At 38.7% G+C, this 25736-nt stretch overlaps 1 protein-coding gene across 5 annotated transcripts in view; it reads right to left on the reverse strand.

The window, feature by feature from the left end:
* MUSK (muscle associated receptor tyrosine kinase) overlaps positions 1 to 25736 on the reverse strand; it is an 88385-nt gene that overhangs the window by 19660 nt on the left and 42989 nt on the right. For 3 of the 5 annotated variants that reach the window (XM_057722827.1, XM_057722825.1, XM_057722824.1), the window contains exons 6-7: positions 17140 to 17264; positions 10921 to 11080 (exon numbers count right to left, since the gene is read on the reverse strand). In XM_057722827.1, coding sequence (XP_057578810.1) covers positions 10921 to 11080; positions 17140 to 17264 — 285 coding nt within the window. Of the gene's footprint in view, positions 1 to 10920; positions 11081 to 17139; positions 17265 to 23991; positions 24022 to 25736 lie in introns of all 5 variants that reach the window. The other 2 variants (XM_057722826.1, XM_057722823.1) reach the window with 1 other exon arrangement.

Raw genomic sequence — 25736 nt, forward strand, 5'->3', positions numbered from 1 at the left:
AGCTTTAAATTTAGTGACCAGAAGCCCCAGACTCTGAGGTCAATCCAAAGGGGCACTGCAGATGGTGGGGGTGTTGGTCGAATGAGGAGTGGCTTATGTCAGAGGAGGGATGTGACCACAGACTCATTCCTGTAACCTCAGTCTGCATAAGAAAAACAGAACTCTGGACCTCAGTGTTTCATAAAGGACCTATTAATGCCATTGAGAATAGGAAATACAAACATGAATTTTCCTCTGCTGAATCCCTGTGTCTATTTTTCCCAGCTTTATTGAGATATAATTGACAGACAACACTGTGTAAGTTTAGGGTGGACAAGGTGTTGCTTTGCTACACTTACATAATGCACAATGATTACCACCATAGCATTAGCTAACACCTCCATCATGTCACATCGTTACCATTTCTTTTTTTTTTTTTTTTTTTTTTTTATTATTATTTTATTTTTTTTTTTTTGGGGGGGTACACCAGGTTCAATCAACTGTTTTTATACACATATCCCCATATTCCCTCCCTTCCTTGACGCCCCCCCCTCGATTCCCCCCCACCCTCCCTGCCCCAGTCCTCTAAGGCATCTTCCATCCTCGAGTTGGACTCCCTTTGTTATACAACAACTTCCTACTGACTATTTTACAGTTGGTAGTATATATATGTCTGTACTACTCTCCCGCTTCTTCTCAGTTTCCCCTTCACCCCCCGCCCCCTCCCATACCTCGAGTTCTCCAGTCCATTCCCTGTATCTGCTTCCCTGTTCTTGTCACTGAGTTCATCAGTACCATTTTTAGATTCCGTATATGTGAGTTAGCATACAATATTTGTCTTTCTCTTTCTGACTTACTTCACTCTGTATGACAGATTGTAGGTCTATCCACCTCATTACATATAGCTCCATCTCATCCCTTTTTATAGCTGAGTAATATTCCATTGTATATATATGCCACATCTTCTGTATCCATTCATTTGTTGATGGGCATTTAGGTTGCTTCCATGTCCTGGATATTGTAAAGAGTGCTGCAATAAACATTATGGTACAAGTTTCTTTTGGGATTATGGTTTTCTTTGGGTATATGCCCAGGAGTGGGATTACTGGATCATATGGTAGTTCTATTTGTAGTTTTTTAAGGACCCTCCAAATTGTTTTCCATAGTGGCTGTACCAACTTACATTCCCACCAACAGTGCAGGAGAGTTCCCTTTTCTCCACACCCTCTCCAACATTTGTTGTTTCCAGACTTTGTGATGATGGCCATTCTGATTGGTGTGAGGTGATACCTCATTGTGGCTTTGACTTGCATTTCTCTGATGATGAGTGATGTTGAGCATCTTTTCATGTGTTTGTTGGCCATCTGTATGTCTTCTTTGGAGAAATGTCTATTTAGGTCTTCTGCCCATTTGTGGATTGGGTTATTTGCTTTTTTGGTATGAAGCTGCATGAGCTGCTTGTATATTTTGGAGGTTAATCCTTTGTCCGTTGTTTCATAGACAATTATTTTTTCCCATTCTGAGGGTTGCCTTTTAGTCTTGTTTATGGTTTCTTTTGCTGTGCAAAAGCTTTTAAGTTTCATGAGGTCCCATTCGTTTATTCTTGATTTTATTTCCATGATTCTAGGAGGTGGGTCCAAAAGGATCTTGCTTTGATGTATGTCAAAGAGTGTTCTGCCTATGTTTTCCTCTAGGAGTTTGATAGTGTCTGGCCTTACATGTAGGTCTTTAATCCATTTGGAGTTTATTTTTGTGTATGGTGTTAGGAAGTGTTCTAATTTCATTCTTTTACACGTTGCTGTCCAATTTTCCCAGCACCACTTATTGAAGAGGCTGTCTTTTTTCCATTGTATACTCGTGCCTCCTTTGTCAAAGATAAGGTGCCCATATGTGTTTGGGCTTACTCCTGAGTTCTCTATTCTGTTCCATTGATCTTCCTTTCTATTTTTGTGCCAGTACCATACTGTCTTGATCACTATGGCCTTGTAGTATAGTTTGAAGTCAGGAAGCCTGATTCCACCAACTCCATTTTTCCTTCTCAAGATTGCTTGGGCTATTCGGGGTCTTTTGCGTTTCCATACAAATTGTAAGATTTCTTGCTCTAGTTCTGTGAAAAATGCCATTGGTAATCTGATCGGAATTGCATTAAATCTGTAAATTGCTTTGGGTAGTACAGTCATTTTCACGATGTTGATTCTTCCAATCCAGGAACATGGTATATCCCTCCATCTGTTTATGTCATCTTTGATTTCTTTCATCAATGTCTTAAAGTTTTCTGCATACAGATCTTTTGCCTCCTTAGGCAGGTTTATTCCTAGGTATTTTATTCTTTTTGTTGCAATGGTGAATGGGAGAGTTTCCTTAATTTCTCTTTCTGCTCTTCCGTTGTTAGTGTATAGGAATGCAAGAGATTTCTGTGCATTCATTTTGTATCCTGCTACTTTACTAAACTCATCAATGAGTGCTAGCAGTTTTCTGGTAGAGTCTTTAGGGTTTTCTATATATAGTATCATGTCATCTGCAAAGAGTGATAATTTTACTTCTTCTTTTCCAATTTGGATTCCTTTAATTTCTTTTTCTTCTCTGATTGCTGTGGCTAACACTTCCAAAACTATGTTGAATAACAGTGGTGAGAGTGGACACCCTTGTCTTGTTCCTGTTCTTAGAGGGAATTCTTCCAGTTTTTCTCCATTGAGAACAATGTTGGCTTTTGGTTTGTCATATATGGCTTTTATGATGTTGAGGTAATTTCCTTCTATGCCCATTTTCTGGAGAGCTTTTATCATAAATGGATGTTGAACTTTGTCAAAAGCTTTTTCTGCATCTATTGAAATGATCATATGGTTTTTATCCTTCAATTTGTTGATATGATGTATCACGTTGATTGATTTGCGTATATTGAAGAATCCTTGCATCCCAGGGATAAACCCCACTTGATCGTGGTGTATGATTTTTTTAATGTGCTGTTGCAGCCTGTTAGCTAGTATTTTGTTGAGGATTTTTGCATCTATATTCATCAGTGATATTGGTCTGTAGTTTTCTTTTTTTGTGACATCTTTGCCTGGTTTTGGTATCAGGGTGATGGTAGCCTCATAGAATGAGTTTGGGAGTGCTCCGCCTTCTGCAATATTTTGGAAGAGTTTGAGAAGGATAGGTGTTAACTCTTCTCGAAATGTTTGATAGAATTCGCCTGTGAATCCATCTGGCCCTGGGCTTTTGTGTGTTGGGAGATTTTTAATCACTGCCTCAATTTCTGTACTTGTGATTGGTCTGTTCATGGTTTCTATTTCTTCCTGGTTCAGTCTTGGAAGATTGTATTTTTCTAAGAATGTATCCATTTCTTCCAGGTTATCCAATTGATTGGCATATAGTTGCTTGTAGTAGTCTCTCATGATGTTTTACCATTTCTTTTTTATGGTAAGAACATTTAAGGTCTACTCTCTTAGCAACTTTTAAGTATATAATACAGTATTATCTATAATCACCATGATGTACATTAGATTCCCAGAACTTATTCATCTTATAACTCAAAGTTTGTACCATTTGACCAACATCTCCCCATTTCCCCAACTCCACTGTCCCTGGTATCCACCACTGTTCTCTGTTTCTATGAGTTAGACTTTTTCAGATTCCACATATAAGTGATATCATACAGTATTTTTTTCCTTCTCTTTCTTATTTCACTTAGCATAATGCCCGCAAGTTTCATCCATGTTGTCGCAAATGACCAAATCTCTTTCTTTATCGTGGCTGAATAATATTCCATTATATGTATGTATCACATTTTCTTTACCCATTTTTCTGTTGACAGACACTTAAGTTGTTTCCATATCTTGGCTATTGTGAATAATGCTGCAATGAACATGAAAGTGCAAATACCTCTTTGATCTTCTGTTTTCATTTCCTTTGGATATATATCCAGAAGTCGGATTGCTGGATCATATGGTAGTTCTATTTTTAAGTTTTTGTGGAAGCTCCATATTGTTTTCTATAGTGGTTGAACCAATTTACAATTCCACCAGCAATGGGTAAGGGTTTCTCTCTCGCCAATACTTGCTAACTCTTTTTTTTTTTTTTTTATGATAACCATTTTAGTAGGTATGAGGTGATGTTTCATCATTGGGTTGATTTGCACTTCCCTGATGAATAGTGATGTTGTACACCTTTTCATGTGCCTATTTGTCATCTGTATGTCTTCTTTGGAAAAATGTCTATTCCTATCCTTTGTCTGTTTTTAAATTAGATTGCTTGGGCTTCCCTGGTGGCGCAATGGTTAAGAATCTGCCTGCCAATGCAGGAGACACAGGTTCGAGCCCTGGTCTGGGAAGATCCCATATGCCGCAGAGCAACTAAGCCCATGCACCACAACTACTGAGCCTGAGCTCTAGAGCCGATGAGCAACAACTATTGAGCCCACGTGCCACAACTACTGAAGCCCATATGCCTAGAGCCCATGCTCTGCAACAAGAGAAGCCACCACAATGAGAAGCCTGCGCACCACAACAAAGAGTAGCCCCCACTCTCTGCAACTAGAGAAAGCCCACGTGCAGCAACAAAGATCCAACACAGCCAATAAATAAATAAATAAAAATAAATTTGATTGCTTGGTTTTTTGCTGATGTATGTGTTCTTTATATATTTTGGAATTAACCCCTTATATATAATTTGCAAATATTTTCTCCCATTCTGTAAGTTGCCTTTTAGTTTTGTTGATGGTTTCCTTTGCTGTGCAGAAGCTTTTTAATTTGACATAGTCCCACTTGTTTATTTTTACTTTTGTTGCTTATGCTTTTGATATCATATCAAAAAAAAAAAAAATCATCACCAAGACTGATGTCAAGGAACTTACTACTTACTGCCTATTTTTCCTTCTAGGAGTTTTATGGTTTCAAGTCTTATGTTTAAGTCTTTAATCCATTTCAGGTTGATTTTTGTGAGTGTTGTAAGATAGGGGTCCAGTTTAATTCTTTTGCCTATGGTTATCCAGTTTTTCCCAACACCATTTATGGAAAAGACTGTCTTCCCCATTGTATATTCTTGGCTCCCTTGTCATAAATTAATTGACCACATATGTGTGGGTTTATTTCTGGGCTCTTGATTCAGTTCCATGTGTCTCAGTGTCTGTTTTTATGCCAGTTCCATACTGTTATTATTACTATAGCTTTGTAATATAGTTTGAAATCAGGAAGTGTGATGCCTCCAGCTTTGTTCTTCTTTCCCAGGATTGCTTGGCTATTGGGGATCTTTTGTGATTCCATACAAATTTTAGGATTGCTCTATTTCTGTGAAAAATGCAATAAGAATTTTAATAGGAGCATATGAAATCTACAGATAGGTTTGGGTGCTGTGGACATTTTAACAATATTAATTCTTCTGATCCATGAACAGAGGATATCTTCCATTTATTTGTGTCTTCAATTTCTCTTATCAATGTCTTGTAATTTTCAACATACAGGTCTTTCTCTTCCTAGGTTAAACTCATTCCTAAGTATTTTGTTGTTTTTGGTGCTATTGTAAATGGGATAGTTTTCTTTATTTCTTTTTCAGATGTTTTGTTGTTAGTGTATAAAAAAACAAATGATTTCTGTATGCTGATTTTGTATGTAGAACTTTATTCATTGATTAGTTCAACAGATTTTGGTGGAGCCTTTAGGATTTTCTATATTTAAGATTGTATCACTTGCAAACAAGGACAACTTTACTTCTTCCTTTCCAATTTGAATGCCTTTTATTTCTTTTTATTGCCTGATCACTTGGGCTAGGACTTCCAGTACTATGTTGAATAGAAATGATGAGAATGGGCACTCTTGTCATGTTCCTGATCTTAGAGGAAAAGTGTTTAACCTTTTGCCATTAGGTATGATGTTGGCTATGGGTCTGTTATATGTGGCCCTTCTTGTTTTGAGGTACGTTCCTTATACCCAATTTGCTGAGAGTTTTTATTATGACTGTATGTTAAATTTTGTCAAATGCTTTTTCTGTATCTATTGAGAGGATTATATAATTTTTATCCTTCACTCTATTAATGTGGTGTATGCCATTAATTGATTTGTGTATGTTGAACCATCCTTGCATCACAAAGATAAATCCCACAAAGATAAATTATGGCGTATGATTCTTTTAATGTGCTGTTGAATTTGGTTTGCTAGAATTTTGTTGAGAATTTTTACATGTATGTTCATCAGGGATATTGACCTTTAGTTTTCTTGTAGTGCCCTTATCTGGGTTTGGTATCAGGATAAAAAAGGTTGGTGTTAATTCTTCTTTAAATGTTTGGTAGAATTAATACCTGTGTCTATTTTGATGGCCTTTGGCTCTTCCAGACTATGCTCATTACAAGGACCATGAGCTGTCTTGCTGGTTTCTGTCACAGGCCTGAGGGTTCTGATGACAAAGAGAAGGCATCTTGCCAATAACCCGGCATCCTGGTGAGTTTAATTGCAACTTGAGACTTTTGGGGTTGTGACTGGAGGGGAAATGGAACTTCCTGGTTCATAGGGAGAGGTTCCAAAAGTTTTTCTGGCTCCTTTTGATGACTAACAGCAAATGTAAATGAGTCAGAAAGAAGTATATCGCATTTCTCAAGTAATACATATGAATCTAGGCATACGCATGGAAGAGTTTTGGGAATATGAAGGCTGATATTTATTTTTTGTTGTTGTCTTTCAAACACAAGAAATATCATTAGACATAATCCTAAGCACTAGACCAGCTTTTTCCATTTCCAGTTTTCCTGCTGGGATGAGTAAATAAACAGATGGAGTGAAATCTTCAAAGTAAAACACAGAGAATGTGACAAAGGGGACTGCTGACTACGGAACACTAGGGGAGGATAGGGATGGCTGAAATGAGAGAAAGGAGAATTTGGGGTAAGGACGCATTGCCAAAATGTCAAAGGGAGGCACCAGGCTCTGGACCTCTGGCCAGCCCCATCAGAGGCCAATGGAGAGAGATGCCAAAAGCAGACATGGAGAAAGCAGATGTCACAATGAAGCCCCGAGAGATCTGGAAAGCATAAGACCATGCTTTGAAATGATTCTGAATTAAAGTGGTTCCATGAGTCCATTTTTCTCCAGAGTGGCCTCACTTCCCTGGAATATTGGTTCAGGCAGCACTCCAGAATTGGGAAGTAGTTTCCTCAGTGATGGCAGAGGGACTTTTATGAGGCATCTAACAGCTTTGACTGAAAAGAACAGGTTAAGGAGAAGAAAAATGGCACGTGGGGTTCAGAGGTCTTATTCCATTGCAGTCATGAGACACCCTCATTAAATGTGCCTGAGGAAATTTTAGGAAAAGTAAGGGAGCTTCAAGTCTCACAGTAAGTGGGATCCAATAGGAAAAATAGATCAGGGGATGAATGAAAGGGTCTTGTAGCTGTTTATGAATTAGCTACATGAGAGAGTCCCTCTCCTCATTTTAGTAACTTTTTTTCCACGTGCAGATGGATTCAAATTTATTATTCACATACAGTACCTAACACTTGCCAGGCCCATTGACTAAAGTCAAGTCATTGCTGGTCTCAGTCTACATGACCATTGCCCCTCCTGGGGGTCGCTGCTCCTTATCTGCGTTTACCTCTGCTGTGGCCAGTTGCCAGCCCTCTCTGCTGCTACATGCCAAACATGCATTGCTCCCACCATCCCTTTCCCCATGCAAGTTCTCCTGCTATTTCCCCCCAGGCTGCCATTGCTGTTTGCCCTCATTCTCACTCTGTTCTATTCTCAACACTAATGATTTCTCCCTGCATTCTGGGACATTGCCTTTCTATGCTGCCTGTCCACACTTTAAGGCTCTTTTTACCACCAGAAGATACCATTATTTTCTTTAGGATCACAGTTTCTTCTGTTGGCATATTCTGTTTATTAATGGTGTTGGATCAGGTTCTCATTTGGATTAGGACAGGGATGAAAGAGGCGATGTTGCCGTATACACTAGGGTGGTAATTATGCTCTATAGTCCTTTCAGCATCTTGGAGGTCATGCCATGTGATGGATCTGTCTTTGTGAAGGGGAGATACACCCATTCTATCAGGTTCTTCTTTTTATTGGTCATAGCACTGCCTTCACACCCATCTTTGTACTTACGCTGGGTAGGCTCTGAAGGTTACTCACTAAAGGGGGAGTCCCTGACCAGCCCCTCCACCTTCGTATGTTCCTGAAAGGTGGAAGGTAGGAGAATTAAGAATTCAGATATGCATTTTATAGATTTCTTTCTCTGGACCAAAATCCTAGAAGAGAGGTGTATTGATAAATGAGGGAAAAAGCCAAAGCAGAGGGAGTCTCTCCTGCTTCTTATTTGGACTCTAAAAGCAGAGAACCTTATAAGGGCCTCTTACCCTGACATGGGATGGCCACATTAGTGTAAAAACTGACATGCTTGGGTAGACAGAAGAACTGAGTTGGTAGATCTGAATCTTTTTTGGATTTTGTGTAACAAGAAAGTGATCCAGAAGTTGCTTCAGGCCCCATGAGGGATAAGGAAGGAGCTGACTTGGATTTTAGTATGTCTGGTATTGTAGGGAAAGCCAGGGTAACCTAGATGCAGAGGTTGCAGACTCTAGAGAAGGGCTCGATGAAGGATTTGACTGAGATGTAGAGGGTTGTGCTGCTACAGGAAGAGCCTCAGTGGGGCTGAGCCAGACAGGGAGGTCTTCTGGGTTCCAGCCGAGCCAAGAGATGAGATCACTAGTTCTCTAGCTGTAGACTTTACCAAAGACCAGGGTGGGTCCAGAGGACATCACTGCATAAATCCAAGACTCCTTCTTTCCTTTCATGTAGGGAAGAGAGAGAGGAGGAATGGGAGGAAGAGATGTGGCAGGGAATTGATCTTTGAATGACTGAATAATTACCCGAAATGAGACTCTCTTCAGATTAGCAAAATTAATTTTTCTCTTCTAACCAGTGGAGGTGTAGGCTAAGCTAGATTAGATCAGTTTATTTCCCTGCATTTGAGAATTCATACATAAATGTTTCACCTTCTCTCTGTACACACACACACACACACGCTATGAATATATAGATTAGGTTACATAAATATACTTGTATATTTATTTAATATACGATCAAATATCAAATAAAACATAAGATGGTGAGACTAGAATCATTCCAAGTAATTCAAAGGCATCAAAAATTTAATTATTTTATTATCTCTTGAACCTTCTCATGTTCTTTTGTTTTATCTGTTATTGTTTGTCTTAGACACTTTCCTGAAAATCTCAGACACATCTGAACTTCTACTGCAAACACATTAAAATCTTATTGTTTCTCTCCAGATAGGTTTCATGCATCTCCCCTCTTCTCTCTTTACCAGCTGTTGCTGTTGTTGTTCAAACCTTCATGACTTTTCCAGACTCCTGGAATAGCCTCCTAACTGCATGCCATGCCTCCCCATCTCTTGACACCTGACATCTGTTGATTTGATAAAGGATACATCTGACCATATCACTTGTCTCCTCTAAAAAAGTTAAATGACTTCCCATTGATTGAAGAATACAGTCAGCCTACTCAGGCTCTTCAGGACCCAGCTAGCACTCACATTTCAAACCTTTCTTCCCATCCTCCACCTCACTCTCAGTCTCCATCGTGACTTGCTATTTTCTGAATTCACTTTGACCTTGTCATCTCTAAGGCCAACAAACTTCCCCATGTGTTAATTAAGTTTGCATCCTTTACCGAACACAACGGACAGAACCCAGCGTATTTAATAAATGCATGTAAGAGTGCTTCATAAACAACAAAGTGCTATGTGAATAGTAATCATTTTATTGTTATTTGTTAAACTGAGTTGAATTTACCTTTAAGATTCTCACCGTTCTCTGGGAAAATGACTTCCCATCAGTGGAAATTCCCAGATAACTGATACGATGTCTCAAGATACTGTGGGCAGATATACCCTTGGAGCAGAAGGCAGAAAGGATCCTTGGTTTTGAAATCTCTTTCTTTCATGGGCATGCCTCAGAGGGCCAGCCTTGTCCAATGCTCCCTATGTATTTCTCTGTGTCTTTATTCACCTCATACTAAAAATCACAAACATTACTCGAAATTTCCCCATCAGGAAAGATCAAAGAAGTGGCACTGTAATAAGAACTAGTAGGCTCTGGGGAGCTGGGCCTGGCCACTGGTTCTACCAGTGCTTGCCTTACATGTGAGGCCAAGCATCTCTCTGCTGACCCTTGGACAGTAGATATGCTATGAATATTATCATGCCTGGCATTTCCTGATACAGGGATTATTTCCATCTCTAGGAATTCCACAAATGTTCTCAGTAGCCTTTGGGACATTTAAGTTTTAAAAATAAACCTTTATAACTCAACACAAATATCCTAGAAATCCATGTGTCAGCCCTTTCTCTTGTAAATACCTGTAGGTCCTGCTATCGCTTGCCTGAAACCGGAAGGGGAAAGACCATAAGGTAGATCACATATCATAAGTAAAAATGCTCTCAAAAAATAGCCACGCAGAAATTGGCACAGCCATGTTAAATATCTGCCAACTTACTCTTCGAGAGACTTTGAGAGTTTGATTAACCCCGAGAAAGAAAGAGGAGGAAGGGAAAAGAGAGGGGAGGGAAAGGAAAAAAAAAGAAAGGGAGGTAGGCAGGAAGGAAGGATGAAAGGAGGGAAGGAGGTCGGGAGGAAGGGAAGAATAAAAGAAGAAAGGGAAGGAAAGAAAATGAAAGAAAAAGAAATAGAAAGAAATGAACTCCTGGAAGCCGTTACCCATCACTTGGGCAGGCATTTGAGGATTTAGTTTTTAAAGCAACAAATCAGCCAAAGTCAATTACCTAGGTTAACCTCTGGAGTGTCCCTATAGAGGAAGAAATATCCCAAATGGGACTGGAGGAAGAGATTTTAAAAAATGATTTTCTGCAGGGAAAGACGCTGTGGAATAGTCCCAACTCTCTCATCCCCTGGAGCAATGCAATTGTGAAAATCCATCCTACCTGCTATGCTGATGGTGGCTGCAGCCTTTGCAGTACTGAATTTCTCTCCATGCTTATTAGTAGCTATGCATGTGTAGAGTCCTGGCTTGGTGATAAACAGCTGCAGTCTTGAGTCAATCACTCGGTCTTTCACACTTTCTTGAATGGACCCAGAAGAAACCTGGTGGAATTGGGGGGACAAAGAAGATTGAAATAGGTCAAGGATTTCTAATATGCTGTATCAGTAGACTGGAAAGGAAAAGGATTAGGGTTATGATTGAAAGGCATGTGGTAGATTGCAAAAATTGCCAACAACGTTTCTCTCCATATGCCCATGACCTTGCAATGTGACTTTGTTGCTCTCTGCTCAAGAGGTGGCATCTTTCTCCATGTTTTGAATCTTGACTGGCTTGTGACATGTTTTAGAAAGACACAGAGACTTGCAAAGTTCTTGCACATTGTGGCTTGCTTTCTTGTTGCTCTTAGACCTCCTGTGAACAAGCCAGAGCTCGCCTGCTGGAGGATGAGACACATATGGCCCAGTTATCCTCACTGGTCCAGCCAGGAGCCAGTAATAACCCCCAGATATACAAGTAGGGCCATACTAGACCAATCAGCTCCCAGTCAACCTGCCAATCACGGGAGCTAGATCAGCAAGAGCAGGGAATCCTTGCCCAAATCAGGAGAACCACCCAGTTGACCCACAGACTTGTGAGCATTAATAAATGGTTATTGTTTTAAGCCATTAGGCTTTGGGATGTCTGTGACACAATAGATAACTAATGCAAGGTAAGAAAGATACACTGTGTGGATCCTCCAATGTATATGTATTGAAGATAGAGTCGATTATGAGAGGTTATAGAGTTTTGCACTTATTTTCATCATTCCTGTTCAGTTCCCCATACATGCACATCAAATAGTGGATGGTTATCAAGAAAAAATGGTTGTAAAGCCAATTCTGTTTCTGCCTCATTACTTAAATCAGAAAATCAAATTGTCCTCGAAGAGCCAGGCTATAAATGCCATATTAGCACATGATTGACAGGTTAATTTATATAAGTGCTTATTTGTTGTCAGCATTCCAATTCTGTAAGAAAAACAGCTGCCCAGCACATTCTATTGGGTTGTAGAGTTCCAAGTTACATCCTAGTTTGTCTGACCTCAAAGCCGGTGCTTTTAATCATTAGGTTTTAGTGCCTTCCCTAGTCCTAGAAAATGGAATAGAGTCATTAGAAAACAAGAACAGTAACAACAGTAACCTCAAATCAACCTTGAACAGAATAAACATCTGACTTAAATGTCATTGTTAAGGTGGTGGCATTTCTTAACCTGCTGATTCTTTCTTCACTGTTTTCTTAAGCACTCTACCATCTTTTCAATAATTATTCTTTGATTATCATTGCTTATACATGGGGAAAATGCTAGTTTGAGGGAAGTATGAAGGGAATGACAATCAGGGAATCAGCTGATGGTTTAATCTTGACCTTATCTTGGAGGGGCAGGGATGGGTACCATGGTGATTTTGAAAGAGATCTTTCTGACTAGTAGAGGATGAAGCTGGGAATGAGAAACTTGGGGCCGGTTATTTTACTGTTTCACATGAGGGAGGATTTCGCAGTTAGACCAGCAAAGGGGAGGGAAGCCCTAAGGTAAGACCAATTTTCCATCCTTCTGTTGCCAGATAGCTGGCTGGCCCTAGAACCAAGCACTCTCTATAGCAATTAGGCAGTGAAAGTTTGTCCAATTAGCTTCTTTGTCTTTTTATTCTTTACCTGAGCTATTAGTCTCCATCCTTATGAGAAACACTGTTTATGTCAGCATCAATTTACCTTAACTGGGGAAACTTCCCAGGTCAGATCAAGTATTGTGGCATTTTCCCCAGATAAGCAGCCTGGACTCTATGAGAAATTGACAAGGTAGAGAGAAAAATATCTTTAAGAGACATACATGCAGTGGGGAATTCAAACTGAATTCATCATTATAATACTTAGAGGTGCAAGTTCTTATGGATTTGAGTGTCCAAGTTAGATGGAAAGGACTGAACAATTTGAAATACAATTTAAAAAAATTTATTGGAGTATAGTTACTTTACCATGTTGTGTTCATTTCAGGTGTGTAGCAAAGTGATTCGGTTATACATATACATATATTCATTCTTTTTCAGATTCTTTTCCCATATAGGTTATTAAAGAATATCGAGTAGAGTTCCCTGTGCTATATAGTCAGTGCTTGTTGGTGAAATACAATTTGGACTCTCCCTGAATTTTAATACAAAGCAACAATGAGAAAAAGCTAAAGACTTCGAACGTCTGTCAGTCAGTATGCTTTATGATCTCAGGATATTTTGTTTATAAATATAATCCCTTTCCAGTTTATATATGTGAAATCTGTAGAACAGTTACCTTGCTCCTTTGCAAAGTTCATTCCCTCTTTCAAGAAGTAGGTCCATAGGGTCAATGCTTAGGAGACAACTTAGGAACGAGTAATCCCCCAAATGCTGACTACACTCACACTATTTTCATGTTCACACCTAAGAAAGTCACTCCTCAAGGTCACTGAAAACATTCTTGGGAGGAAAGAGAAGTGAGTTCTAAACCGCCTGACCTCTCTCCTCCTGGATGTCATCCAGGTGCTGACATAGTTCAGCGAGTAGACCAGCAAGTTCCGAGGCTCATTGCCTGATTATGATGTGGTTCCTAAGAGCTTTTCCTCCTGTTTCCAGAGGCCTGGCTTGATTCAGTTGGTGACTCATACACAGCAGGCCTTGTTAGTCATCATTTGAGTTTGTTTTTCTTTCTTCATGGAGCAACCTGACCAACAGTTTAGTGTTTTTGATGACCTGGCCTGTGAACAACCCTTTGCCCTGCATTTTGATTGTTCTGCTCTTCAGGTTTAGAAGCTCAAAAGGATGAGTGCAGGTTATTCCTGGGAGCTTCGACCAAGGTGCCCTGAGGCAAAGCCAAGGACTTAATTGAGGTGACTCTATCTGGTATTACAGTAAATATGGTATTTCTCCAGGTCACCCAGGCATACTGATCTGAAAGAGCTAGGTGAGCAACTCTCTGCTCTGTGTGTGGTGTTGAGGCAGGAGCTCTATTAAATAGGCATATTAGTTTGCACCTGATTTACTGTATGTAAAAGCCTTCTGAACGAGGCAATATAGGTGGAATATTTTTTACATGTCATTAATACATTAATAATACTCTTTGGAGAGAATCTACCCCCAGTTATGGATAATCCTATAACTTCATCATGATTTGACCTCAACATAGGGAGACCTCTGAATGGTATTCTGGCTTCTATGACATTGTCTTGCAGATAGTCCCAGCTGGCTAGGAATATCTCAGGGACTTTAGGATGTAGCCCAATACGGTCCATGTTTAGGGAGTTGTAATAATGTTTGTCTGTGCATCATAGAAAAAGGAACCATTGACTGAGAAAATTTCCCATGCTTTTTTTTTGATCAACATATCCATGAATATTGACCTCTTTCAATCTGGCTGCTGAAATATTCAACTTAATATAGCCCACTTGATATATGTAATTATCTTGGTTTACACAGTTAGTAAGAGATGATTCCCAAGCTTACATCCTTTAAACCAAAAAACTCTCTCTTAAAAATGTGTATAAAATATAGGTGAGTCTCCCTTTAAGGAAATTCAAAAACCACAATCTTCAACACAGATGATTTGGCTATTTATTTCATAAAATTCTTCTAATAAATTAAAGTGATTCAACTTTTAACATACTTTAGGAACTATATTGATTGGACAAAGCAAGGGAGATGTGCAAATTTTCTACATTTTTAATTTGAATGCCAAAATAATAGATGGGTATAACTTTAAATATAACTTTAAATAAATCTGGTTATCAAAATACAAGGATATTTTCTTTTAGAAAAGTAATCTCTGCTGGAATCACACCAAACTATTATTTCCAGTGTTGGAAAACAAAAGCGATATTACTGCTCACTCCAAGTTCATCTAAGATTACAAATTTTCATGAAAAATAAATGATATTTCCATAGGAAGAAAGCAAGAGAATTCTTGATTGCTTTGGGGCAAGTTGCTTGCCTTCCTCTTGTTCTTTGGCTGTAATCATTCAGGGTTTTAGTTTATTGCCATGTTCATGAAGGGGGAGAAAAGGAACATTCACATCTTTTAAAGTACTCGTTGTACTTGGTAGTGTGTTAGTGAAGTTAGTTCACTGGCTTATAGTTAGTGAAAAGCCACAGTTCAAATTCTGTTTTATTCTGTGCCAAATAGCTCCCAGCACTGCATTTGTCTTAATCCTGCCCACCCAAAACGATACCAGGTCTGTGGACCCTTCCCTCTTCTCCTCAATAGATATTTTCTGGTTGGCTACTTGTCCAATATTAAATGCCTTAAATTGCCTCCATTTCCTGTGATTTGCATCAGCTCAGGGTCGTCATCTCAATTTCTATTCAGGCTTGGATTGTAGCACCAAGAGCAAAACTTGGCTGTAAGAACAACACTCTCTGACCATGAGAACTGCAGATGTCGTTTTGCTTTCTTCCTGGAAGAAAGTCACTATTCGTTTATTTTATTCCTGTTTTAGAATCTTTGGTGAAGAATCTATTTTGCTTTCTGTTTTTTGCGAATCACATCTTGAAAGATGAAGTTGGAGTCTCAATAAGACCAAAACTAACTCAAACCATCCGGCTTTTTAAATTGCTACTCAGCTCCAACAGAGACTAATCATATATCTTCAGTTCTAAACGCGTAAGAGCCTTTCGAAAACACTGAATTTTTTAAAAGCCTATGTCTTTCCATTTTCTTTATTACTGTTTTCACAGAGTAGGACAAATTAGTAAAGTCATATTGTCAGTTTCCCAGTTTTCTTAGGGCATAAATTTATACTACTTTGAGAGGCTTAAGACAACTCCTACAGCTTCACAGAGAAGTCACAAAATGTACTGCCAAATAAGACTTGAATTTTAAATGACACTTGAGGCTTAATCAGAGAGCTAAAGAAGAACAAGACTACAAGTTACTTTACTATAACAAGTTTAAGGCAGTCTAAGATTAGTAGTAGCCCCTGGTCCCTAGCAGAAACAAAGAAAAATTCTCTGGAGAAAAGAACCTTTATCTAGACCTCAAATTAATCTCTGATGTTTTTTTCTCAAAACAATGAACAGCGGGTAGTCAAAGATAACTTGGCACACAAGGAAACAAAACACAATGAAAGAGAGTCAGCAGGAAAACAGACAACAGAAACAGACCTACAATGGCATCCCATCTCACTCAAAGAAAGCCAAATTGAATCAATGAGCTACATAAGCCTATAGGATCTACAACCCCTATACACACCCCTTACCTCTTTCCTCTTCACTCACTCACGTCTAGCACACTAACCTACTTGCTGTTCCTCTGACATACCAGGTGCACCCTTATCTCAGAGGCTTTGCATGGTTACCATCCCCCCATTATCTACATAGCCTCCTCCTTCAGCTCTTTCAGATCTTTTCTCAAATATCTTCATCTTAATAAGGCCTCTCTGACCACTTTATTGAAAATGGAATCTTTCTCCCGAGGTTGTATTTTCTCATTTTGCTGCTTTATTTTTCTCCATGGCATTTGACACTATCTGCATAGACTATAGATTCTACTATCTGCTTATTTTATTGTTTTCCCCCATCAGACTGTAAGCAACTTGAAGGCAGGAAACTGTTTTGGTTGCACCTGTATCCACAATGTCTAGAATAATGCCTGATGCCCAGGAGATACTCAATAATATTTATAGAATGAATAAATGAATGCTTTTATATAGAGTGCTTAGAATAGGGCCTGGTCATAGCAATCACATACTATATATTAGTTATTATTGCCAGTATTAGAAATGAAAAGAAAATGTTGCACTAACAGACATGCGTTCTAATTCTGGATTACTTTTCATCAAAGTAGGTTCCAGCAGTGAACTAATTCTTAAACTGATGAGTTCTATATGGGAAGGAATTGTTACCACTTCCCTTTTACACAAAGCATAAAGAATGAATTTGATTTTCTACTATTCCCCATGATACAAGGAAAGAAGTAAACCTATGGAGTTCAGTTTCTAAGACAGTGACTTCTAGGATGAGAATATTGGAAGGCTTTGAAAAATGGAGATGCAGGTAGGACAATAACAGAGATCAAGTTAACTCTACAAATATGTGGTCTGCCCTGAAATTCACCACCAGTGGGTCTTCCCCAGACAAGTCCCCATACAGATGGCACTCACAGCATTTCCGTTTTCAATCCAGGTGATGGTGGGGACAGGGATGCCTGTTGCTGTACAGCGCAGGGTCACAAAGGAGCCAAAGGTGACATTGTGGGATTCAGGAGCCCGCAGGATTCTGGCAAAAACTGTTAGGAAAACAGAAGTGGTGAGTGACTCTCCTACCAGAAATGGTCAACCTGGAGTGGTCTTTAAGAAATGTAAATCAGATCACGTTCTCCCAAGAAGGATCCTCTATGTTCCCTCTGTCTTAAGGATAAAACCAAATGCTGTGTCCTGGCTTCTAAGCCATTTATGCTGTGGCCCTATGCTTCTCACCACTCTAGAATACACCAAGGTTGTTCCCAACTTAGGAGATGCTCATGCCATCCCTCAGCCTAGAGCCCTCATCCTGTAGATCTTCATGCAGTGGTTTCCTTGCACCATCTAAGTCTCTGTTTAAGTCACACTTTCTCAGAAAGGCCCTCCTTGACCACCCAATGTAAAGTCTAACCTTCCTCCCATTCACTTTTTCATCATGCTGTTTCATTATCTTTATAGACCTTACCCTTCTCTGAAGTTGTTTTTTGTCTACTTTCTGTCTCCCTGCAGTAGACTATGAGTCCTCAGCAACCAAAAACCTTGCTTGTTTCATTCAGTACCTAGGAGAGCGCCTACCAAAGTAATAATATTTAATTGAATTAATGAAATAATTAATTAATGCTTTACATCTTCAACTGTATCATAGTGGGAGGACAGACAAAATCTGTCAAACTTTTCAGAGAGTGAGATGAGCATACAGGGTCAAAAAGAAAAGGAATATTTTAGGCTAAGGGGCAGGAGAATGAGTAATTTATATTCTTTTCTGAGGCTGAATCCCCATTAACTAGATAAAGGGAAGTTCTTTGGATATGAGAAGATATTTTACCTTTAATTAAAGAGTAGAGATGCGGTTCAGAATGTACGAGGGTGAGGCAAAAATTATCCGCGCTTTGGCTGTAGAATTTATAGAAGTTTTAATATAACGAGAGTGTGGATCATTTTTGACTCACCCTCATACAATAAATTGAAGGATACTTAGGATCACAGAATCACTAATCTTGGAAGAGACTTCAGAGCTCAACTAGATTTCTGCTCTTATTAAATAGATGTAGAAACAAAATCCCAGTTAATTTAAGTTGCTTCCCTTAAGTAATGAAACTGATGGGTGAGAAACCTGAATTCAAGTCCTCTGACTTCAAATCCAGTGTTCTTTAGGTTGTTATGGAATCCTTTTAATTGCCGATTTACTGCAAACATGATATTTTCTGCTCTTCCCTTTTTTTCCCCTGGGACTTAAACACAACATAATATTAGACTATGAAATTCCAATTAACACAATGCTTTGATGCTTAGTTGTTCTAAAATTGTGAAATTTGTGGAATTTGGATTCAAAAGGAAAGTACACGAGAGATAGTATATCTTAGACAGGAGATGTACAGGACAGGACTAGATCAAATTCAGCCGTATTAGAAGTTTTTTAATACCTTTTTAAAAGGATTATATAATTCAAGGAGCTATAGGAGGATATGATTTGTTTGACAGTTGGATGTTTTTCGCAAGTTCTAATTTCAGATTTGCAGGTTCAGATGAACTTACCTTCCTATCTTTTGATATTGAGGACTCTAAGAGATGGAATCTGGAAAAACATGCTAGAAATACAAATGTTGGGCCCAAAAGCCAGGAGAAAGAAAAAGCAAGGAAGGTGCCAATATCAAGGCAAAAGTGTTAAAAAAAAAAAAAAAGTTGATTTAATGTTTAAAAGGAAGCTGAATTTCCCCCCCTGCCCCAAATAAAAACAAAAATGAGCCTGATTTTAAGTAAGTACCAGGGCCTAATTACCAATATACAAAAGAATAAAGGATTGAGGAACATGTTAAATAACCTTATGAGGGTACAATTCAATCATATCCTGAATATAGACAATTGGGCAGGGCAAATTATTTTGTTTCCTCCACAAATAAATAACATGGGGGCGGGAAGAAAGAAAAAGAGGAAACTATTATAGATTGAGAAAGACTTAAGAGACATCTAACTGATCCCACAGCAGCCTTGGGAGGTGGGCCTGGTTTCATACCCATTTGACATATGAGGACACTGAGGCATGGAGGGCGGACCCCCCAAATGTAATGTGTGAATTCTCATTTGGATTCTTATGCAACAAATCAGATGTGAAAAGACATTTTTGAGACAATCAAATAAAAATTGCACAGTCCTGGTAGTAAATGATATTAAGAAATTAGTGCTAATTGGGGATAGATGGGGTCATGAAAATGTGTGAAACATCTTTAAAGTACACATGGACTGATGGACTGCACGGCTGGGATTTGCTTTCAAATAAACCAGCAGCAATAAAATGGTTTCTTAGACAAAACAAAAATGGTAGACTATTGAGCATCGTTGCTGTTGAATAATGGGAGTTTACTATTAATATATTATTGTATCTGCTTTTTTGTCAGATTGAAAAATTTTTACATTAAAAAATTTAAAAATTGCAGTAGAGCCTACTCCACAGCTCCAGAGAAACATGTAATGGGACACTGCCCATGAAATAGCATTAGTTACTAGAAAACATAAAACCTGAAGGAGGGTAAGGTTCGGAGGAGAAACATTTGAATTTGACACAGACATGTCAGTCCTGAGAGTTCAGAAGTAACCGCAACAGTTTTAGATCAGAGTTTTGCAGGGGGTGATTCCAAATTGAAACAAAATGCGGGACTCAGGGAAAATCCTCCCTACCAGGCAATGTGTACAACCTGAAAAATTCCATAGCAAGAGGCACAGAAGCATAGCAGTCATTACAGAGGGGACCTCTTGTAGTTCCCCCAGGGTGCCATGTGTAAAGGGCCCCATGCTTGGTTTATTTTTCTGCTGCCTGTGTCTTGAAATTATAAGTGATTTTTAAACTAGGGGCCCCTTATGGTCATTTGCACCTGGTCCACAAATTATGGAGCCAGTCCTGAGAGCCTGGTGGTCAGGGCTAAAACTGCCTTCTTAAAATAGGGGGTGAAGGCTGCACCTCTGTTGGAGTTCCCAATAAGCAAGGCTCCAAGGTGAAATAGAACATTAAAAAGTTGCCAAATGCTGGACAGGTCCAAAGGAAGTATCAACGAAGACCAGATGACAGAGGCTGTCCCCATGGAAAAGTCTAAATTTCTCAAGAAGACAAGCCAGCTAGGAGGCAGTGTACATTTCCTCCAGGGTGACAAACATGGTACCCCATCTGGCCACCTGATAGGAGACTTCTCCCAACTAAGTTCACAGGTTGTGGACCCTTGGCAACTAACACAGTGACTGGCATCTGAGTGAGGGTACACCCAGGGATTCTCTTCCTTCCTGACGTTTTCTGGCAACAATAATGCAGACCTAGATTGCACAACATAATTGAGTCCACATTCATCATTTGGCTGAAATAACTCTTGTAGGGGTTGGGGCTATACTTGTGTGTCCAGAATGGTTTGCGTGTGAGACTACTGCAATGATCATGTTATGCGAGCCACTGCCTTTGAGAATTTGGGGGGAAGAAAAGAAGGATCCTTGAAAGATTGAGAGTGGGATTAATTCAAGTCCACGAATCCTGGAAGAGCGTAGACAGCAGCTGCTGAAGCTGACTCTAGTCGGTGTGCCCTGGAACCTGAATGAGAGCCTTATGGCTGAAGATGAGAAGCATAAGAAACTGGAAAAGTATGAAATCTCGATTTTTTTGCTGCTTTAATTTACAAGGGCAAGAATTTTCATTTGGGGACTTTAAATTCTTCCTGGAAATTTAGTAATAAGCGAAGGTTTATTTATTTATTTTGTAACTTATGGCATTTTCTGTTCTTTTGGCTGGCATTATATTATTTGGAATATCATTTGGGTTCATTGCAAAACCTCTGATGACCCATGTTGCACAACACAGTTAAGAATTATGTGAGATGGTAAATAAAAGAGTCCATCATCATTCTAGAGGTCAGCATAGCCTTGGAGTTAATTAATGTGCTGCTCTGTCCCATATCAGAACCTTCTGGGAGGTCCAGTGGGGCACAGAGAGCAGCACCATTGGCACTGCAGGTGGCTGCATGAATGTAGAGTTGTGCTGATAAGCTGCTGATCTCCTTCTCCGAGGGGGCAGATACAGCCTTGGCTGACCATGGGTTTCATTGTTAAGTCTGATGGGTTAAGAGGAAAAAAAAAAAAAAAGGCCAGAAAGTAATGGGAAGCTGGTCTCTCCTGCACTCCCACTTTCTTGCCAAAAGATAAAATAGAAACTTCCCTCTTTTTTCAGTACTGAAAGGTAGCTTGCACCTTTCCTACTAGTTTCCCTCCCTCACAGAAGGTTGCAAATGTCTTTTGGGTTTCGCCTCAAATGTCTTCTTCTCATAATGCTTTCTCGACCCCTCCCCCTCACACCACGTCATAGGTATTGATTTGTTTGTTTGGTTTTTGGATGTCTCTTCTCCTGAAACGTAAGCATCAGAAGGGCAGAGATTGCTTTGTTCACTAACAAAAGCTGATTGTTAAGTAGACAGATGACTGATTGATTCATTGATCAATCGATCCAGAACCCTGCATGGTGCATGGTAGGTACTCAGTAGATATTTGTTGAATGAATAAATGAATGACTCCTCTGATTGGTGAGATTGGGGAAAAGTGCTTGTACGAGTGTAATGAGTATTTCAGTCCTTTCTGTGTCATCTTTCTGCCAGTTACCCAGCAAATGAGAAGAGTGTGGGGTTAACTTGCAGGAGGTATGTTCTCCAGGTCAGGGCTTCTCCATCCTACAACTCCAGGTGAAAGGTGGAGGTATGGGGAGGAATCAGAAGATAACTTGAATCTAATCCTTGGATGAAGGAAGAGAAAACTTTATTTTTCAATCCAGCTCTATCAGCAACATAGCTGATATTTTTCTACCTATCAGTATTTGTTACCAGTTCCAAGCATAAAAGGTGACCGGATGGAGAAGGAAATTTCACCACATTTATCAAACATTAAAAACAGTAAAGCCAGTTGCCATTAAAAATAAATGCCAGACTGCTCCATGGATAACAATACACCTGTAATAATAAACATAGTTCAATAATAAACTCCCATTGTTTTAGCAGTAGCCACAAACTGAAAATTCATTCTGTCATCCATTTTAAAAGTAATGTGATAGGCTTCATATCAAATAAATGTCCCTTGAATATCCCTATTTTACCTTTTATTTGCATGAAAGACAATATAAAAGTGGTTTTGTTACACAAGCTGTTTAATAGAAGGGGCATGACATTACTGAGTAATTTGGAAAATGTTTACAATTGTTTTGATATGGATTTTTAAAGAAAAAAATTATCCAACTCTTCTTTCTCTAGATAGTTTTATCCATCATCTCCTATTCACTGTGAACTGTTTCCCACTTGCTTTCTTATGGGCAAGGCAAGCCCGTTATCTGCAATGTGTAAAATAGACACAGGCAATCTGATTAACCCTGGGTTTTCTCTCATGGTATCTAGTCCCGAGTTTTGGGCTTTACTTTCTCTGAGGTAAGTTTACAGTACTAACTGCAGTTGAGAATACTGTACTCAAAACTGGGCTTAAGCAGCCTGTGATTCCAAAGTTCTTTATAACATAACCGTACTGCATTCTCATTTTCTTTCTCTCTCTGTTTCATTTCTTTTCCTTCCTTCCTTCCTTCCTCCCTTTCCTCCTTCCCTCCCTCTCCCATACCGCCCCATCTTTCTTATTCCATTTTTCAAAGCACTTTCAGATATATAATAAATTATATTACTGGTCGTCATTTTAAGGGGTAATCTGAATTTGTAATAAGGAGGTAGGGCCATTATACACTTTGAAATTTCACTGGTGGTGTAATGGAGAGCCTAACAGGCAGGGGACCCCAATTAAATCCTGAAATTAATAAACAGTTTGGCTTGAGATGAATTGCCTCTCTTCTCTTGGTAAGCGAGTAGGACCAGAAGAATAGTTAAGTCCCTTATAAATTCTATTTCTGAGCAATTATTTCAAACGACACAGTGAGCTTGCATGGATTTTTTTTTTTTTTCATTCTTTCTTATCTTCTAGCTTCTCTTAAAGAGGTCTTTGAGGTTACTTGATTCAAACCAGCAATGACAGGAATAAATTGAAAACAAGTAAAAACAAAAACTATAAAACAAACAAAAAACAACCACAAAACCACACAGGAGCAGGTGAAATGATTTTATCCAAATTCAGTTATAAGCAGCCTGATGTTTAGAAATAGGAAAACATCTCGGATACCTTATTTGAAGCACTAAGACAAGGAGGTGCTATTTCAGAGAATACCAGCCTAAGGTTTATTCTTAGAAGCAAACTGTATTATATGAGAACTTTTGAATTTCATCCAAAATATACAGAAGTTAGGTTAGAACAGTTTGATTGATTTGGTTTGGTTTGGAGCAGTTACCTAATTCTTGTCCATTTGAAGTAATAACAATACAAACTTAAGCTGGCACCTTGACATTTTACAAGTCTCCAAAGATTGTAACACCCTCACCTCCTGTCCCCTCAAGGCTTTTGGTCAGAGGAACTTTCTGTTCCAATCTGTGTGAGATTTATAGTCTCATGCTAATTTATGGCATTTCATCTTGTTTGCATTTTCAGAGTTTGGAATACAAAGTTGAAACATTTCTGTTGATTCAAACTTTTCTTAATAAAAGTAAGTGCTCAATAACTATATTATGTAATAAAGCAGCCCATCTAATAACACTGTTGAATTAAGTCGTTTGTAATTTCCTTACAAAATCATGGCACTTAGAGTTGTTTATAAGGTCAGAGAAATAAACAATTGAATAGAATCATACATTTAAAAAGAAGCAGTGCAGAAAGAAAAAAAAATACCTTTAGTATCTTGCTCAGGTTCACTCTCTTCTATTAATAGAAACAAAAACAAACACACACAAACACACAAACAAAAACAACACATCATGAAAAGGGAAATCTTTGAGCACAGAAACATTGCTGTACAAGATTAATTAGAATCTGCTTGTTTCTTATTTCAATAAGAAACAAATGCAATCAAGGGAAACTGCTGACCTTTTAAAAGCAGACTATTAAATGACATAAAATTTCAAATTACTACTTTTAGTCAGGCAATATTACACAGAAAATGAATTACAGCACACCCAACAAAAAGCTCATTCATGCATTTTTATTGCAATGTTGACAATTACCCTTTCTTTCAATACAACAGACTGCCTACTATTCTGATAATAGTAGTAGTAATTGTGTTTCTCTTGTTAGTGTGGCTTCTCCTCTTACGAGGCCTTGCTGTGAAGTCAGTGATGTTGAATCTGGGATCTCAGCTATCATTTCTATGGCAATAGACTCATGTTGTGGTAAACAGAGGATTAGGGGGTTTCTGCAGAAGAGAGCCTACAACCAACAGAGATTCTCTCCTCTGTACTGATTCCCAGAGGCTGCTCAGAGAGCAGAGAGGAGCAAGTCAGTTATCTTTCAGGAAAAAAAAAACAAAACAGTAAGGCAAGCTGCAAAGAAAAATATTATAAAAAGGTCTAAATTGAGTATATGGAACTGAGAATTTTTAAATTTTTAAAAATCCTAGAAAAGAGACAACCATCAAATTAATTGTTCCAAAATGTTTAATACAACCACATCAGGTGTAGACCCCACAGGAAGCACTATTTCTCTATCAGGAAGATTTATTTTCTCATGTCAATTTAGGCTTTGTTTTTTTAACAAATGTTTTAACTTTATGGGAGTATAGTTAGAATAGACCTTTCTCTGAATTAGTGATAAGTCAAGTGCAATATTTGTTTTCAGTATAAAATAGCAATGATATTGTTAACTGCTTTTAATGATAAGAATACATTGGTATGGGTCTTTACAGATTACTGATACTTTCACATGTATTATACATTATCTCACTTAACTCTCCCCATATCCCTCTGATTGTACATAATTGATATTATTCAGCCCATTTTCCACACAAGGAATCAGAGAGTCACAGATTTGCTGCAGATTCAGAGCCAGAAATGCCACTCCAACTTTCAGACACCAAGTCTTCTCTTCTAACCTAGCATCACAGTGAGAAGGCCTCATTTTTATACTTAATACTCAATACTCTTAAATTTAAGTGAACTTAAAATTTCCCAGTTAGGTTTTACTCTGTCTGAACTTTCCCTACCTCCACCAATCAGGTCCGTGGCATATTCTTATTTTATTTTTTTAAGTATCAATTTCGTATTGGCTAAAAATGAGATTTTTCCACTGAAAACTGGTCATCTGGACACTTGAAAACTGCAGAGATTCCCTGTTTGCAACACACACCTTAATCGGAAGAAATAAATGAAGGTCCATAGTTGGACCAGATTGGACCTGAAAAATTATCTTTGAATGGCTTTGGGCTGGGCATGTCTTTCTAGTTCCTCAACACAACTGTGGTTATTTTTAAACTTGGAAAAAAGCTCTTTTTTTTTTCACCAGCCAAATGACTATTTATGAGTGTCTGAGATGGACAAGGGACTTCTATGGGAATATTAAGTATCTTTATTATCTGGCTGCTATATCTGCAAAATTTTGTTCCACTGAAGTTGAGGGGACCTTATTTACTAATCTCTTACACT

The sequence above is a fragment of the Hippopotamus amphibius genome, chromosome 2, assembly GCF_030028045.1.
Source record: "Hippopotamus amphibius kiboko isolate mHipAmp2 chromosome 2, mHipAmp2.hap2, whole genome shotgun sequence".
NCBI lineage: Eukaryota > Metazoa > Chordata > Mammalia > Artiodactyla > Hippopotamidae > Hippopotamus > Hippopotamus amphibius.